At 39.8% G+C, this 17,071-nt stretch overlaps 1 protein-coding gene across 1 annotated transcript in view; it reads left to right on the top strand.

Annotated features, from left to right (window-relative positions):
- Positions 1-17,071, top strand: part of col6a4a (collagen, type VI, alpha 4a) — a 69,495-nt gene that overhangs the window by 37,939 nt on the left and 14,485 nt on the right. The window contains 21 exon segments of the mRNA XM_034122590.1: positions 693-1,253; positions 2,160-2,434; positions 2,436-2,578; positions 2,706-2,785; positions 3,526-3,641; positions 3,644-3,904; positions 4,473-4,551; positions 5,171-5,316; positions 6,271-6,363; positions 6,760-6,813; positions 8,124-8,195; positions 10,911-10,937; positions 11,082-11,126; positions 11,978-12,031; positions 12,501-12,563; positions 13,222-13,287; positions 13,437-13,490; positions 13,640-13,675; positions 13,837-13,899; positions 15,561-15,623; positions 16,179-16,241. Coding sequence (XP_033978481.1) covers positions 693-1,253; positions 2,160-2,434; positions 2,436-2,578; positions 2,706-2,785; positions 3,526-3,641; positions 3,644-3,904; positions 4,473-4,551; positions 5,171-5,316; positions 6,271-6,363; positions 6,760-6,813; positions 8,124-8,195; positions 10,911-10,937; positions 11,082-11,126; positions 11,978-12,031; positions 12,501-12,563; positions 13,222-13,287; positions 13,437-13,490; positions 13,640-13,675; positions 13,837-13,899; positions 15,561-15,623; positions 16,179-16,241 — 2,414 coding nt within the window.

The following is a 17,071-nucleotide window of genomic DNA, read 5'->3' as shown; positions in this document are numbered from 1 at the left end:
TGGTGGAAGAAGTGCTCAGAAACCTTTACTTAAATAAAGATACAAGTACAATGGTCTAAAAATACTAACTTACTAGTAAAATATCTGAATTGAGAATGTTGCTTAATTAGAAGTACCAAATGTTTGAGGTAAATGTACTTCAAATATCTAACGTTATCAGTATGCAAATTGTCTCTTTTCACAGTATTATAAAATACTAATATTCAGTTTTTATCTTCAACACATGGTCATATCATGTTAACGTTGTGGTTGTCAATGTGGAACCAATTTGATATACTGGGTACATAATTAGTACAGTACCCCATCATATCATTCTATAACTATAAACCTTCTATACATATATTAAAGTACAACAAATACAAAGTAGTTAAATATAACTATAGTACAACACTTGAGTATGTACTTACTGTGACATTCCACCATTGGAAGTTTATATTTCTCAATCCTTATATTCAGTCTACTCCTAAGTATTTTGTCTTGTCTACTGAAATTAATTAGATTTGAATAAAATGGGGAAAAAAAGTCATGGACATATGTGTACTGAAAATATTGAGGTGAAGCTTATTTTATGTAACCATCTTTTCTCTGAATCAGTTGTAATTGTAAGGCATTGATTTTTTATGAGAACATAATAATTCCCAACCAATTTCTCTGCTAACTTCTCCTTTTTCCTCTTTTTTCTTTTAAACCAGAATGTAAAATGGAAACAGCCGACATTATTTTCCTGGTGGACAGCTCCAGAATATCTCAAATACAGTATGAAAGCATGCGGAAGTTTATGGCATCAATAGTGAACCAAACCAAAGTTGGCACCAGCCTGACTCGTTTCGGGCTTATTTCCTACTCAGATGAACCCCGGACTCATTTTAAACTGAACGCCTACGACTCCAAACGTAATGTTCTTGCAGCGATACCAACTGTGAAGCCAGAAGGAGGAGGCACCTACACAGACAAAGCCTTGAGCTACTCTCTAGAGTACTTTAATGCCGAACATGGAGGCCGGGAGGTGCCTCAGATTCTCATAGTGATCACAGACGGAGCTGCGAACATACCTTCAAACCTAAAGGGTCCGGCTGATAAACTGCGAGAACACGGGGTCACCGTCATCAGTGTCGGAGTGAAAGAAGCAGATCGAAATCAGCTGTTGACCATTGCTGGCAACAACGGCAGCAGTTTCTTTGTGGACAATTTTGAGGCCCTAGAAACTCTGCACAACGATATGTCTTCTGTCCTTTGCAATGCCACAAAACAAGGTGAGCACAAGTCAGGGCACATCTGTGGTACAGAAGTTCATGAGATTTAAAGTTTGTGCCAAAAAGATCCACTAAACTCATGAAATAATTTAATACAGCAAACTCACAAAAACACATACTGTATGATACGAATTGTTTTTAGAGATCAGGAATCTAAATTAATAATTCAAGTGCTCAATATTCGAATTGTGTTCAATCAATTCCATAGTTATTTGCCCCTTCAACTTTCTTGTAGCATTATTCCTTACTGCACGTCCTTCAGCGTGATTGTAGATCTTCACAGAACTACAATAATCGTGTAATGGGTTTAAAATATTCAAAATGTTTTAAAAAAACTCAAATAAACATAAAGCCCTTTTGGAATGATGGTTCATAAACATTTGAATGTATAGTTTACCAGTATTTATGTTTGGTCCCTTAATGCACTTCTACAACAAATATTGGACAAAAAAGTGTTGGTCTTGATTGCTTACCTAATCTAGCTCTTTAGGGTTTGGGCAAAGCAAGGAAAGACGGAAAATGACTTTGAAGATCACAATGTGGAAGTAGATATCCTACACATTTTGTTTCTCTCGATGCTCAAAACATTTCTGCTTCAAGGAGTAAGAATCACAAAGGCAGTAAAAGCAAAGCATACCTAGTTGTTTTCCCAATGTGGTTTATTTGATTTGACCAAGCCTGAGAAACTGCTATTGATCTTTCAGATTGACAGAAAAGCTGCATCAATTCCTTATCTATCAGACTTCAAAACCGTAAAAAAGGGAGTGAAGAGTTTGGTGTGGCCAAACAAATTATGCTTTACAGTGAATTTCTTTGTACTTTTGTAAATTACATTTTATTTTCGTCTATTTATATTTCCATGTCCGCCATGTTGACTTATGTCTTCCTCTTGCTTTGCTCTGTCAGGATGTAAGGGAAAGAAGGCCGACCTGATCTTCCTACTCGATCGGTCAAGCAGCATTAATTTAGAAGAGCACGACATGATAAAAAACTTCACGGTAAGCCTAGTGAACAGCTTTATCATCAGTGAAAACTGGGTGCGTATTGGACTCGCACAGTTCAGCGATGAGCCTCAGGACGAGTTTGACCTCAACAGGTACTTCAAGAAGGAGGATTTGATCGGGCACATCCAAAACTTGAAATACACTGGTGGAAACACATTCCTCGGAAAAGCCTTGGATCAACATAAGCAAATACTTTGACGACAGTCGTGGGGTCCCGAAGAATCTGGTGTTGATCTCAGATGGCGACTCGCATGATGACGTGGAGGATGCAGCTGACTATCTCAGGATACATAACATTTCGGTGTTTGCCATCGGCCGTTGGCGACGTTCATGACCTGGAGCTCTTGCAGATCACTGGCACCCCGGAGAGGCTGTTGAATGTGCAGAACTTTAACGGGATTGGCAAAGATCAAGCAAGACTTGGTCGACATCTTATGTGATGATCCAGGTCCAGGTCCAGATCCAACCCCAACCCCACCCACACCTTCACCACCGCCCCCCTCCCACACCCCCTCGCCCCCAAAGCAGGTAAGTTGAAAAGTGTCTCCTTGCATCTCAATAGCTGTGTTTCCATTCAAATGTTGCAAAAAGAATGAGGTGCTGTTCTATCAACTGGTTTAGAGAGAATACAATGGGCTTAGTTTTGTCACAGTAAGGCTACGTATTACTGTAATCTAGTAGTTAACACAATAGTAGAGGTAGAGTTTGTGTACTGGAAACAAAAGAGGTTGTCTTGGCCATATCCACATAAGACTATCTAACACCTGATCTTGCACGATTTATTTTATTCTTAATTTATTATTGCATTATTTTTTTATTATTTAGTTTTTTTATTATATGTATTGTTGTATGTCTTGTAATTGCACTGTTGAGGATCCTGCAACCTATGTTTTCCATGCATTGCAGAAGTACATCGTAGTTGTGTATATGATATGACAAAATTGCTCTTTTATTTCAGCTAGTATAAAGTGGTTGTAGGTATATGTCCTAAAACCATGAAATGAGATAGCATTGTATCACTTCTGCGGTTGCCATGTTTCATGCTGTCTGGACACTAAGACATGCAGTCAGTGTTATGGGAATATCCATATCATCAAAAAACTGTTAGCGTAAAAATGTTTGCCATGATTGGGGAAGTTTTTTGTCAAATATTGCTGCTTTCAGACATTCTTCATAATGCAATACCTACAAATTCACTTAAGAATATGTGAATGTAAACACAGCTTATGTATCCCACTGTATTCCTCTGTGTTTATGATTGCCTAAAGGTAAATACATGTTTCCCTTTGCTACAGACTGCAGCATCGATATCGCCATGGGATTCGATATTTCTCAGAGAACAGCAGGGGAGAAGCTGGTCAGCGGTCACACCCATGCTCCTGAGGTTTCCTGCCGGAAATCGCCAGTTCCGTGTCTTCGGTGAAAACCCTTTGCTGCGTCGGTCCAGATCCTATACAGCCCAAGATTGCTTTCCAAGTGCTGGATAGTGACGGGCGTTCCTTGTACGACACAGACTTTGAAGCCTACAGCAAGGAAGTGGTGGACAAAGTCATGGAAGTGCAAATGTCAGGGCCTACTTACTTCAAGACGGCCATGCTGAACTCCTTCAAGCAGAGGTTCTTGGACAAGTCCAAAGCTGATGTGAAGGTGAGAGACACCTGGCAACCCTGGGAAATCTCTATTTTTTTGTTTTCATGCATTGCCTCCACCAAGAGAGATATCTTCAGTTTGTTGGTTTAGGAACTGGTGTACAGGGAAACTACAGGGTCCACTCTTTTATATGAAACTGAGGAATGGTGTATAAAACGGGACAGAACCCATTTAATTTGAATTGGATACAAATGCGAATACAAACGATATTTTTACTTTTGCTAACATTTAAAATCATGCATTTGGCTTTGGCAGATGTCTGCGTGCCTTTTAGTTTATAATGAAATGTTCAGTCTTTAGCTATGCTGCCAAAGATGTGCTAATTTGCAGTTAATACAAAGTGAAGCTGTGGCTGAGGCGAACGTCATTAGCAATACACTTATTAGTGAAGTTTTTGACCTAATGATGGTGCTTAATAAGAAGTGAAAGGAGGTAAAAAGAAGTCAAATGTTAAGGTTTTTGTAGTATAGTATGATTATATTAATTTGCAGACCTAACAGGATGAGGTGGTTCTTAAAGTGCGCTCACATTAAATATTTTATTAACATCAAACCTCGTCAATCAGGTGCTGGTGATCTTCTCAGACGGACTCGATGAAGACGTGATGAAACTGGAGCATGAAGCAGAGCTGCTGCGTCAGTCTGGTACGTGTTTAATTCTCCTCTTTATAATGTGGTTATTTGAGTCGTCCTAAAACTCTGCCGACACTTGATTTTTCACCTTTGCTCTTTAGTTTTTCTGTATTTTATTCAGCTTTTTCTTCATCCTTCTTTGTTCTTTCGTCTTTCTGGCCCTCTCACCTTTACTCGCTAAAAGAGGCTGTTAATTTAACGAGTCTTGGTTTTGGTGAACGGTTGATTTAAATTGTCTTTGATTCTATTGTATTATAAAGTAATTCATTCATGAAATAAAATGAAATAAAATGAAAAAAACGTATTTCGAAATTGTGACCCATAAACATGAAAAAGTTGAACTTGCTCCTTGGAAAAACAAACAGGTTTGGGGTTTACTAAATACAGGAAAAAGGAAAAATGTATGTGCCTCCGATTAGTATCTCAATGGGATCCCTTGAATTATGTAGTTCATCGCAATTTAACACCTGTAATTTCAAACTACCACACCCACCTGTAGAAAACACCGGGAAGAAAGTAGGTAATAAGCGAAGCCCGTATCTTGTTTGCTTCGATATCTTGCGCTCTCGGGTCTGTGGTATTTCCTAAACCCACTAAACTTACCAACTGTGGTTTTGTTTTTTGCCTGCAGGGGTCAGCGCTCTGTTCACCGTGGCCCTGGAGGGGACCCGCGACCCCGCCCAGCTGCAGATGGTGGAGTTCGGAAGAGGGTTCGAGCACAAACTCCCTCTGAGCATCGGCATGCCGAGCGTGGGCAGCACCATCCTCAAACAGATCGTGAGTCCCTCATTGTGCTGCTAACAGTAAAACCATCTTCCGACCCTCGGTCTGCTTACAGGAGCTACGTCCCGAAGAATTGTAAAGTAAAAATGTTGCTTTCTGAAGCCACACTGGAAGTTAGGGTGAAGCGTCTGCCATCATTTCCTCCCTGATCACTTTCCAACAATTCTACAGGTGTTACTCAAAAGTTCCTTCTCAATTCGGACACTTCATTGAGGACGTTGCCATGTGTAGATTCAAATGTGTATAGGTTACGTTCCCTAATAATCTAGGGGAGAAGGGAAGTAACAAAAGATAACGTAACACCACACCACGGGACGTAAGCATTTATGAAAGAGAAGATGACCTAGGATGTAGCCTTGGGGTTCTCCTAATGTAATTTGACATATTGCAGTGGTGGAAAGTACATTTACTCATATATTTGTACTTTAAAAGTCATGTAGTAACTACTTAAGTAGTAAACCTCCTTTATATATATATCCAATATATACATAAAATAAAATATAACTTTCTGTTAAAATCAGGTTATCTTATTGAGATCAACAACTATTTTGGAAAAAAACAAACAAAGAAATACAGAGAACATACTTGAAGGTTTATTTTTATGCATGCATTATATCTTTTAGGTTTTCTGTCCCATTTTCGTAAATTCTGAGAACGCCTGGAGGAAATCTCTTCAAATTTCTTCAACATCCACTTGGATTCAAGGATGAACTCATTAGAATTTAGTGGTCAATGTTCAAAGGTGCTAAACTAATTTTGAATCAGGAATTCATGCACTAAGTATGACAGTAATGTTTAAATGATAAGGTGATAACAACTTGGACATGGAGTTAAACTTCAACTTAACCGGTGGCTGGAGTCACACGAATGCGAGGGGGTAATTTTGGTTTGATGAGGGTCTTTAAATGAAATGTTCTTCTCACTGTTTCCTCCTCTGTGTCTCTGCAGGACACGTTGTCGGACAGGAAGTGCTGCAACGTCATGTGCAAATGTTTGGGATACGAAGGCATCCGTGGTTCTCGCGGCACCCTGGGGTCAAAGGTGACTGAAACACACACACCTTTAAACTTAAAAATCTCTTTTTTCATTAAGATGCTCAATTTACAGTGTAACAACAATATATATGGTATATTCCAAATACTATTTAAATGTGTGCATCAAACAAATGCACACAGGTATCATTATTAGGTTTGTAATTAACTTTTTTTTTCTACATCAATTGAAATATAACATATTACTAATAATACACCTAACTTAAATTAAGGATAAGAGAGGGATATGATTGTGGTTAATCTAATTTAATTCACTTCAAAGTAAATTTCCAAGGTCATTTTCACCATCACTTCTAGGGGAAGATTTGTATTTATTTATCCAGATGCGTTGATCTATTCTGTTTTATATTTTATTCTAAATGCCTCTCTATGTTGTTATAAACAGGGCGAGCCGGGGCTGAGGGGTCATCCGGGATTCCCGGGGGAGGAAGGCCACTCCGTAAGTGCTTTATTTTATTGTCTATTCATTCCATCCTCACACACTTGACTCCTCTTGTGAAGAAACTAACAAGACGGGGGGTTTTGGTTTTTGATTTTCATGGAGGGTTTATAGGCTGTTGCTGATCCTGAAACATTGCTATAATACACAGGAAGGATTTTAAATGTGTTTGAGGTTTACGATGTGACACAGTGTTTTCTGCAGAGTAAAGGCCCTGACACACCAGGCAGTCACCAGAGAACTCGCCGACAGTTGCGTCGGCGAGTTCTCCTGCGTCTTGGCCATGTGTCGCACTGGAACACACCGCAAAGACTTCAGCCAAGCACGTACGAACTGCGCATGCGTGAGTGGCAATAACTCTCCTTACCAGCAGGCGGCGGTAGTGTGTATTCGTCATTCAAAATAGGCAACAACCGGAAGAAAGAGAAGAAGAACAGACTGATATAAACAAACAAATAGCGTGTGCGTTCCATTTTCACTCTCGTCCATCGAAAACATGTTTTAGAATATAAAAATACATGAATGATGAAATGAGCACATAAAGTGCAGACATGCTATCAAATCACAGTTAATAAACCTGCATCTGATGATCGCAGTGTTCTGGCGGGTGTGTCGTTTATTGAGTCAGCAATGTAGTAATGTATGTAATGTAATAATGGCCACTTCTTGCTAAATGTACATTTCCATGTGATGCTTTTATCCGAGGCGACTCACAATAGGTAAATGAACAGCAGTAGACAGTATCTCATTTACTTAGACACTGTACTTAAGGACAATGTTGAGGTACTTGAGACTAATCCTGCAACTTTATACTGACAAATAAACCCATGAGATGAAAAACCGGACTTGACCAAACAAATCACGGAGCTCTCAGCAGAGGACAGCCGGGGACGCTCCCGCCGATATCAGAGATGTCCCTGCTATGTGTGGGAGGTAAGAGAGGACATTTAAGGGCTATGTTTGATGTCTTTAAGTATCACCTGCTGGGGTTTAGCTGCTGTCCTGTGCCTTCTTACATCGTTTGTTTACGTCCCTCACTTCCGTTTCGCTTCTCATTTGCTAGCTGAACAGCTGATCAGAGTGGTTTCTTGGCCCGATAGCTTGTGTCCGACACCCGGCCGATTCAACATGTTGAATCGGCCGTGTGTCGACCGTGAAAGACCAAATAAGGCGTGTCACGGCCGAGGGTTCGGGACACACCAAATTGACTTTGGGCGACAGGGCGCGCTTCGTCGCCAGACAACCGAAGACGGACGATTTCAGCCTGGTGTGTCTGGGCCTTAATGGATCCTTTTCTCGGGATGTTTCAGGGGGGGGGCGGGCCTCCTGGACCCAGCGGACCTCAGGGCCTCCAGGTCTGTCCTGGAGTCAGAGGACAGAAGGTATGAATATTATATAAATGTTGCCTTGTATTTTATTTCATCTTTTATTTTGTCAATTTTTAATCATATTTTAATTTATTTTATCTTTTATTATTTTTGTATATGTTTATTTCATTAATATCTTTTTAGGTTAATACACCCAGATGACACATTAGTACACCCCTATTTCACCTGTATTTCACACATGTTACAGTATTATTACACCCATGTTACACCCGCATTACACCATTAGTACACCTATATTACACCTATATTACACCCATGTTACACCCGCATTACACCATTAGTACACCTATATTACACCCATGTTACACCCGCATTACACCATTAGTACACCTATATTACACCCATGTTACACCCATTAGTACACCTATATTACACCCATGTTACACCCATTAGTACACCTATATTACACCCATGTTACACCCGCATTACACCATTAGTACACCTATATTACACCCATGTTACACCTGCATTACACCATTAGTACACCTATATTACACCCATGTTGCACCCGCATTACACCATTAGTACACCTATATTACACCCATGTTACACCCATTAGTACACCTATATTACACCCATGTTGCACCCGCATTACACCATTAGTACACCTATATTACACCCATGTTACACCCATTAGTACACCTATATTACACCCATGTTACACCCATTAGTACACCTATATTACACCCATGTTACACCCGCATTACACCATTAGTACACCTATATTACACCCATGTTACACCCATTAGTACACCTATATTACACCCATGTTACACCCGCATTACACCATTAGTACACCTATATTACACCCATGTTACACCCATTAGTACACCTATATTACACCCATGTTACACCCATTAGCACACCTATATTACACCCATGTTACACCCGCATTACACCATTAGTACACCTATATTACACCCATGTTGCACCCGCATTACACCATTAGTACACCTATATTACACCCATGTTGCACCCGCATTACACCATTAGTACACCTATATTACACCCATGTTACACCTGCATTACACCATTAGTACACCTATATTACACCCATGTTGCACCCGCATTACACCATTAGTACACCTATATTACACCCATGTTACACCCATTAGTACACTTATATTACACCCATGTTACACCCATTAGTACACCTATATTACACCCATGTTGCACCCGCATTACACCATTAGTACACCTATATTACACCCATGTTACACCCATTAGTACACCTATATTTACACCCATGTTACACCCATTAGTACACCTATATTACACCCATGTTACACCCGCATTACACCATTAGTACACCTATATTACACCCATGTTACACCCATTAGTACACCTATATTACACCCCATGTTACACCCGCATTACACCCATTAGTACACCTATATTACACCCATGTTACACCCATTAGTACACCTATATTACACCCATGTTACACCCATTAGTACACCTATATTACCACCCATGTCTACACCCGCATTACACCATTAGATACAACCTATATCTACACCCATGTTGCACCGCATTACACCATTAGTACACCTATATTACACCCATGTTACACCCGCATCTACACCATTAGTACACCTATATTACACCCATGTTGCACCCGCATTACACCATTAGTACACCTATATTACAACCCATGTTGCACCCGCATTACACCATTAGTACACCTATATTACACCATGTTGCACCGCATTACACCATTAGTACACCTATATTACACCCATGTTACACCCGCATTACACCCGCATTACACCATTAGTACACCTATATTACACCCATGTTGCACCCGCATTACACCATTAGTACACCTATATTACACCCATGTTGCACCCGCATTACACCATTAGTACACCTATATTACACCCATGTTACACCCGCATTACACCCGCATTACACCATTAGTACACCTATATTACACCCATGTTGCACCCGCATTACACCATTAGTACACCTATATTACACCCATGTTACACCCGCATTACACCCGCATTACACCATTAGTACACCTATATTACACCCATGTTGCACCCGCATTACACCATTAGTACACCTATATTACACCCATGTTGCACCCGCATTACACCATTAGTACACCTATATTACACCCATGTTACACCTTAATACACCTGTGTTACACACCTGTTACAGTATTATTACAGTACACCCATGTTACACCTCTATTACAAATATATAATAGTATTTTTACACCGATAATACCGGTACTACACTGTTATTACACCATTATTACACCCATATTACACTGTTACTACACCCTTGTTATACCCTTGTTATACCCTTTTTACACCTATATTACATCCATATTACACTGTTATTACACCCATTTTACACCTTAGTACACCCCCTAATACACCTGTATTACACCCTATTACACACCTGTTACAGTATTATTACACACACATAACAGTATTTTTACACCAATATCACACTGTTACTAGACCTATATTACACCCATATGACACTGTTACTATACCCACATTTACCCAATAATACACCCCTATCACAGCCATGTTAAACCATTATTACACCACTATTAGACCCCTCATTAAACCCATGTTTCACTGTAACCACACTGTTACTACACACATTTCACACATGGACAGAGCCTGTCAGATGAGTGTTTCCCAGGATACAGAAATGAAAAGGATGTGTGCGTTGTGTTTGTGTCTGCAGGGCTACCGAGGCGTCTCCGGGAACCACGTGAGTGTCTGGAGCAAAACTTTTAGAGGAGATTAAAGAAGACTTAAAACTGCATTTTCTAAAAGTGTTAGGACAAACATAAATATTTGAGTTCTGGTAGTTCATAAAGAGGAGAGCGCTGAGACGCTGGTTCTGATCCAACAGGGCGGAGACGGAGACGTCGGACTGGACGGAGTCTATGGAGAACAGGTACAGCGTCAGCAAAAAAACAAGAGTCACTGTAAATAAAGTCATCACCCAAACCGGTACCACTTTACAATAACACTACCCTTATAAAGCATTCATAAAGGGTTTATAATTAGGTTATTAATTAGGTTGTAAACACTTTATTAATCATTAAGAACCATTTATAAACCAGTTCTAACATAGTTTTCATACATCAACACAGGCTCACTATTTGGCAAGATGACTAAGCCTTATGTTGGCTACCTAGCTTACTTTGTCTTCTTCATCAGCCAGCATCCTTGGTATCTGTTGTTCACTGAGTTGATCCCCTCTTCTATCTTGATGTTTCTTGGCATCTCTTTATGACCATCTATTAATGAGTTACTAACATGTATAACTGCCAAAAGGGAGCCTTGTAAAGTGTGAAACAATTCACCATTTATTAATGAGTTACTACCATTTCTAATAAGGCTTAGCAGTACAGATAAATGTGGGCTCACTATTTGGCAAGCAGTCACAGTTGCCCTGTTTATCTCATGTCTTATAAAAGCTTATTAAGGATTTATAAAGTGTTCACAACCTAATTAATACATGAATTACAAACTATTTGTAAACCCTTTATAAGGGTAGTCTTATTGTAAAGTGGTACCCATAAACCTAATAATAAAATATGCATTATTATTATTATTGAAAAGAAATATAATAATATACTTTTGTTTATTTGGTTAATTTTTGTCAGGTTATTATTATTATTATTATTATTATTATTATTATTATTATTATTATTATTATTATTATTATTATTATTATTATTATTATTATTATTATTATTATTATTATTATTATAATGTGTGTTTGTGGTTCTGTGTCTGCAGGGACTGGCAGGATCTGATGGAGCTCAAGGAGAAAGAGGAGACTCAGGAAACCCAGTAATATATTTATATATATATATATATGATATATGATATCAGGGGTTTTTCTAGAAATATATAGTATGAGTACTGTGCCGCTGATCTTGTATATTATATATAAATTCTCTCAAGATCATGACTCCGTATACAAGATGTCTCCTGACGTAAACAACAACGTGACGTCGGAGCTCCGTAAAAACAAAGCTGTCTCTGCCGTCTGACGCTCTGATTGATTCTCAGATTTCTGGAGTCATTATACAGTTTTTGACGAACAGAAATATTGTTTTCTGGCATCACTTTAACATTTTACGGGGAAAAGCTGCATTTTGGTTTGAGGGTGCAGCGCCCCTGTTACCCGGTGCAGACAAAACCCTGATATATAGTTTTTTGTTGTGTAAATCGTATTGAATATTATAATTGATGTATGATCATTTTTGTTATATAATTATTATGAATTATTTCCACTTTTAACTTCTTTCTCTCTCAGGGTATCCCGGGCATCAGAGGTGAGGCGGGGGTGGCAGGACAGCGAGGACTGAGAGGAGATCCGGTCAGCAAACTTTTTTTTTTGTTGCTCCATTTTAAATTACAACTATTAAATATGTAAACATCAGTATATAAAATGAGTTAACTAAATTAAATTTAAAAAAGAATTGTATTATATATAAAACAATAAAGTATAAATAAATATATTAATATAGATATATTTAAATACAAATGGGAAAATTGTACTACAATGTATACAATAATAAACTACAGTGTTTATTAAATAAATACAATGAATATAATTATTAAAATATTAAATATTAGATTTAAAAATACAAATGAGGACATTATACTATAATATATACAACAATAAATATTTCGAAAATGCCCAGAGGGGAAATTGAGTTGCTTTACAGTTGCTCCATTTTACAAAAAGGTGAAATTAAATATAAAATACAAATTAAATAAATGGAAGAATTGTAGCTAATGTACTGCAATAATAAATATGTGACTAATGTGTATATATAGATTAGATTGTATACAATAGTCTGTATAATATATATGGACTGGAAAACCCCAAAAAGCACAATAGGCCCCTTTTATATCAATGAAGATGGAGCACAGCTGGAGGCTCCACTGAAGAAAACAATGCAGAGTTAATCCTCAGAGTTAGGGTTTAAAACCTTTATTTAATAATGAGTTTTTGTGGGTTTTTTTAACAGGCGGAGCCCGGCGTTGATAACACCAGCCCTGGAGCCAAAGGAAACCCTGGGAACCCCGGACCCCCGGTAAAAACATCACACACTCATTCATTTTCTGCCACTACAGGTCTCTGAAAGATAACAGCAGTAAAAGCTGGAGTTTGGTGTGGTGATGCAGCGTGGGATCATGGGAGTTGTAGTCTTTTGATTATCATTGAATATGGTTTAATCTCCAGGGTTTATCCGGAGTGGACGCAGAACCAGGCGGTGCAGGAGACGTTGGATTCAAGGTGGGATTTCTGACTTTAATACATCTATATTTTTTTAAAGAGTTAATTGTTTTAGAACATCTGAAAATATAAAAAAAATGTATCAGTCAAATTCATCTTTAGAAAAATAAAGATTTCAATGTGCTGATGAGCTGTTCTCTATGTGGCAGGGTGCCGATGGGAGAAGAGGCTATGTGGGGGAGAAGGTAGGAGAGCGAGATAACGATATACAGCTACATGCAGCCAAATACGTGAGTTTGAACTGTGTGTGTGTGTGTGTGTGTGTGTGTGTGTGTGTGTGTGTGTGTGTGTGTGTGTGTGTGTGTGTGTGTGTGTGTGTGTGTGTGTGTGTGTGTTTTTGGTGCAGGGTTCACCTGGAGGGCCTGGGGTTCGAGGAACTGAGGGCAACCCCGGTGCTTCAGGTCCACAGGTGAGTGATCCTCATTATCTGCTAACATCAAAGTTGTATTACATTGATATACACCTGGACATCAGCAGGAGAGGACTCTTTAAAGTAGAGACACTACATACTGATATACACCTGAACATCAGCAGGAGAGGACTCTTTAAAGTAGAGACACTACATACTGATATACACCTGAACATCAGCAGGAGAGGACTCTTTAAAGTAGAGACACTACATACTGATATACACATGAACATCAGCAGGAGAGGACTCTTTAAAGTAGAGACACTACATACTGATATACACCTGAACATCAGCAGGAGAGGACTCTTTAAAGTAGAGACACTACATACTGATATACACCTGAACATCAGCAGGAGAGGACTCTTTAAAGTAGAGACACTACATACTGATATACACCTGAACATCAGCAGGAGAGGACTCTTTAAAGTAGAGACACTACATACTGATATACACCTGAACATCAGCAGGAGAGGACTCTTTAAAGTAGAGACACTACATACTGATATACACCTGAACATCAGCAGGAGAGGGACTCTTTAAAGTAGAGACACTACATACTGATATACACATGAACATCAGCAGGAGAGGACTCTTTAAAGTAGAGACACTACATACTGATATACACCTGAACATCAGCAGGAGAGGACTCTTTAAAGTAGAGACACTACATACTGATATACACCTGAACATCAGCAGGAGAGGACTCTTTAAAGTAGAGACAACCACATACTGATATACACCTGAACATCAGCAGGAGAGGACTCTTTAAAGTAGAGACACTACATACTGATATACACCTGAACATCAGCAGGAGAGGACTCTTTAAAGTAGAGACACTACATACTGATATACACCTGAACATCAGCAGGAGAGGACTCTTTAAAGTAGAGACACTACATACTGATATACACCTGAACATCAGCAAGAGAGGACTCTTTAAAGTAGAGACACTACATACTGATATACACCTGAACATCAGCAGGAGAGGACTCTTTAAAGTAGAGACACCACATACTGATATACACCTGAACATCAGCAGGAGAGGACTCTTTAAAGTAGAGACTCTACATACTGATATACACCTGAACATCAGCAGGAGAGGACTCTTTAAAGTAGAGACACCACATACTGATATACACCTGAACATCAGCAGGAGAGGACTCTTTAAAGTAGAGACTCTACATACTGATATACACCTGAACATCAGCAGGAGAGGACTCTTTAAAGTAGAGACACCACATACTGATATACACCTGAACATCAGCAGGAGAGGACTCTTTAAAGTAGAGACACCACATACTGATATACACATGGTGGATGTGTGTGTGAGGGTAGGGATTTGAGGACACTACAGGAGATACAGGGGAAAACCCCAGACATCAGGCCTCTTTAAGTGTTTGGCTGCAGATGTTGGACTCGATGACCTGATTGGCTCGCACACAGACTTCCTCAGAAATTCACTAGAACTGTTGAGTAATGCCAAAAGGGAAAACATGAAGAGATGATGCCAGAGAAAATGTTTTAACGTACATTTCTGAGTGTTTTTTCTGATATTAATCACAGTTTTTGACGTCGTTGTAAACATACATTTATAAAGTACAAATCCTAGTGCAATGCAAGATATAAACATGTTTGAATGATTCTTGAATGTGCTTCTGCAGGGCCTCAGAGGCGGAGAAGGTGAACAAGGAGAGGAAGGGACCTCTGGCTCCTCCGGACCTCAGGTACTTCCTCGCTGCTCGTCTTCGCTGCAGTTCAGTGTTTCGGCACAGACTGCATTCAGTAGGTTCACACTGACCTGGACATAAAAAGGATCTCTACTGGACCATAACGTCTCGAAATGTACATTTCAGAAAAGAAATGTAGATGTGGAAGTCCAGAAATAAATACAGATAAACACAAATGAGCACAAAATAAGAGCAATATATAAAAGATTAGAATTAAAACATTTACTAAAGCATAAAGAGACAACAAGGGAACAATAATTTGCTATTTATATAACCAGTGTACACAACCGTTTCCTTAGGTCATAGGGTTTAACTGTATTCATATGATAAAGTGTATATATTTATATATATGTATGGGCGTGTTGTTTAAAGACTGAAATGTGAACCTGTGTTTTATTGCTGTTGAATTTCAAGTTTGACATCATTTGTGATTATTCAGGCTGCTGTACTATTCCAGAAAGTTATTTATGTGTTTGTCAAATTACACTTGTGTAAACTTTTATTTTGGTAGTTTCAGCACTTCCTGTTCTAAGTCAGTTGTTGTTCCTGCAGGGGGGGGCGGGACCAGCTGGAGGCCCGGGGCTATCCGGACGCCGCGGCGCTACTGGACAGAAGGTGTGTGACATCATTTCCTGTTACCTCTCTAGTGATCCAATCAGAGTTGGGGAATTGTGCACTTAAATTACACACATAGAAGGGACTAAGACACGAGGATAGGAGTCGAGGATGGGATTCGAGGATGGGAGTCGAGGATGGGAGTCGAGGATAGGAGTCGAGGATGGGAGTCGAGGATGGGAGTAGAGGATGGGAGTCGAGGATGGGAGTCGAGGAGGGGAGTCGAGGATGGGAGTCGAGGATGGGAGTAGAGGATGGGAGTCGAGGATGGGAGTCGAGGATAGGAGTCGAGGGTAGGAGTCGAGGGTAGGAGTGGAGGATGGGAGTCGAGGATAGGAGTCGAGGATGGGAGTCGAGGAGGGGAGTCGAGGATGGGAGTCGAGGATGGGAGTAGAGGATGGGAGTCGAGGAGGGGAGTCGAGGATAGGAGTAGAGGATAGGAGTCGAGGAGGGGAGTCGAGGATGGGAGTCGAGGAGGGGAGTCGAGGGTAGGAGTAGAGGATAGGAGTCGAGGAGGGGAGTCGAGGATGGGAGTCGAGGAGGGGAGTCGAGGATAGGAGTCGAGGATAGGAGTAGAGGATGGGAGTCGAGGAGGGGAGTCGAGGATAGGAGTCGAGGATAGGAGTCGAGGATAGGAGTCGAGGAGGGGAGTCGAGGATAGGAGTCGAGGATAGGAGTCGAGGATAGGAGTCGAGGATAGGAGTCGAGGAGGGGAAATGAGAGAAATGAGAAAGCTTTAATGTATTTACCATGTTTATATATGAACACATCAAGGTGTATCTCAATACAATACTTTAGCAGTCATTCATGTGATTAAATGCAGGCAGTAG

This window comes from Trematomus bernacchii, unplaced genomic scaffold, assembly GCF_902827165.1.
Source record: "Trematomus bernacchii unplaced genomic scaffold, fTreBer1.1, whole genome shotgun sequence".
Lineage (NCBI taxonomy): Eukaryota > Metazoa > Chordata > Actinopteri > Perciformes > Nototheniidae > Trematomus > Trematomus bernacchii.
The sequence above is the reverse complement of the archived record's forward strand: the minus strand, read 5'-3'. Positions and strand labels throughout refer to the sequence as shown.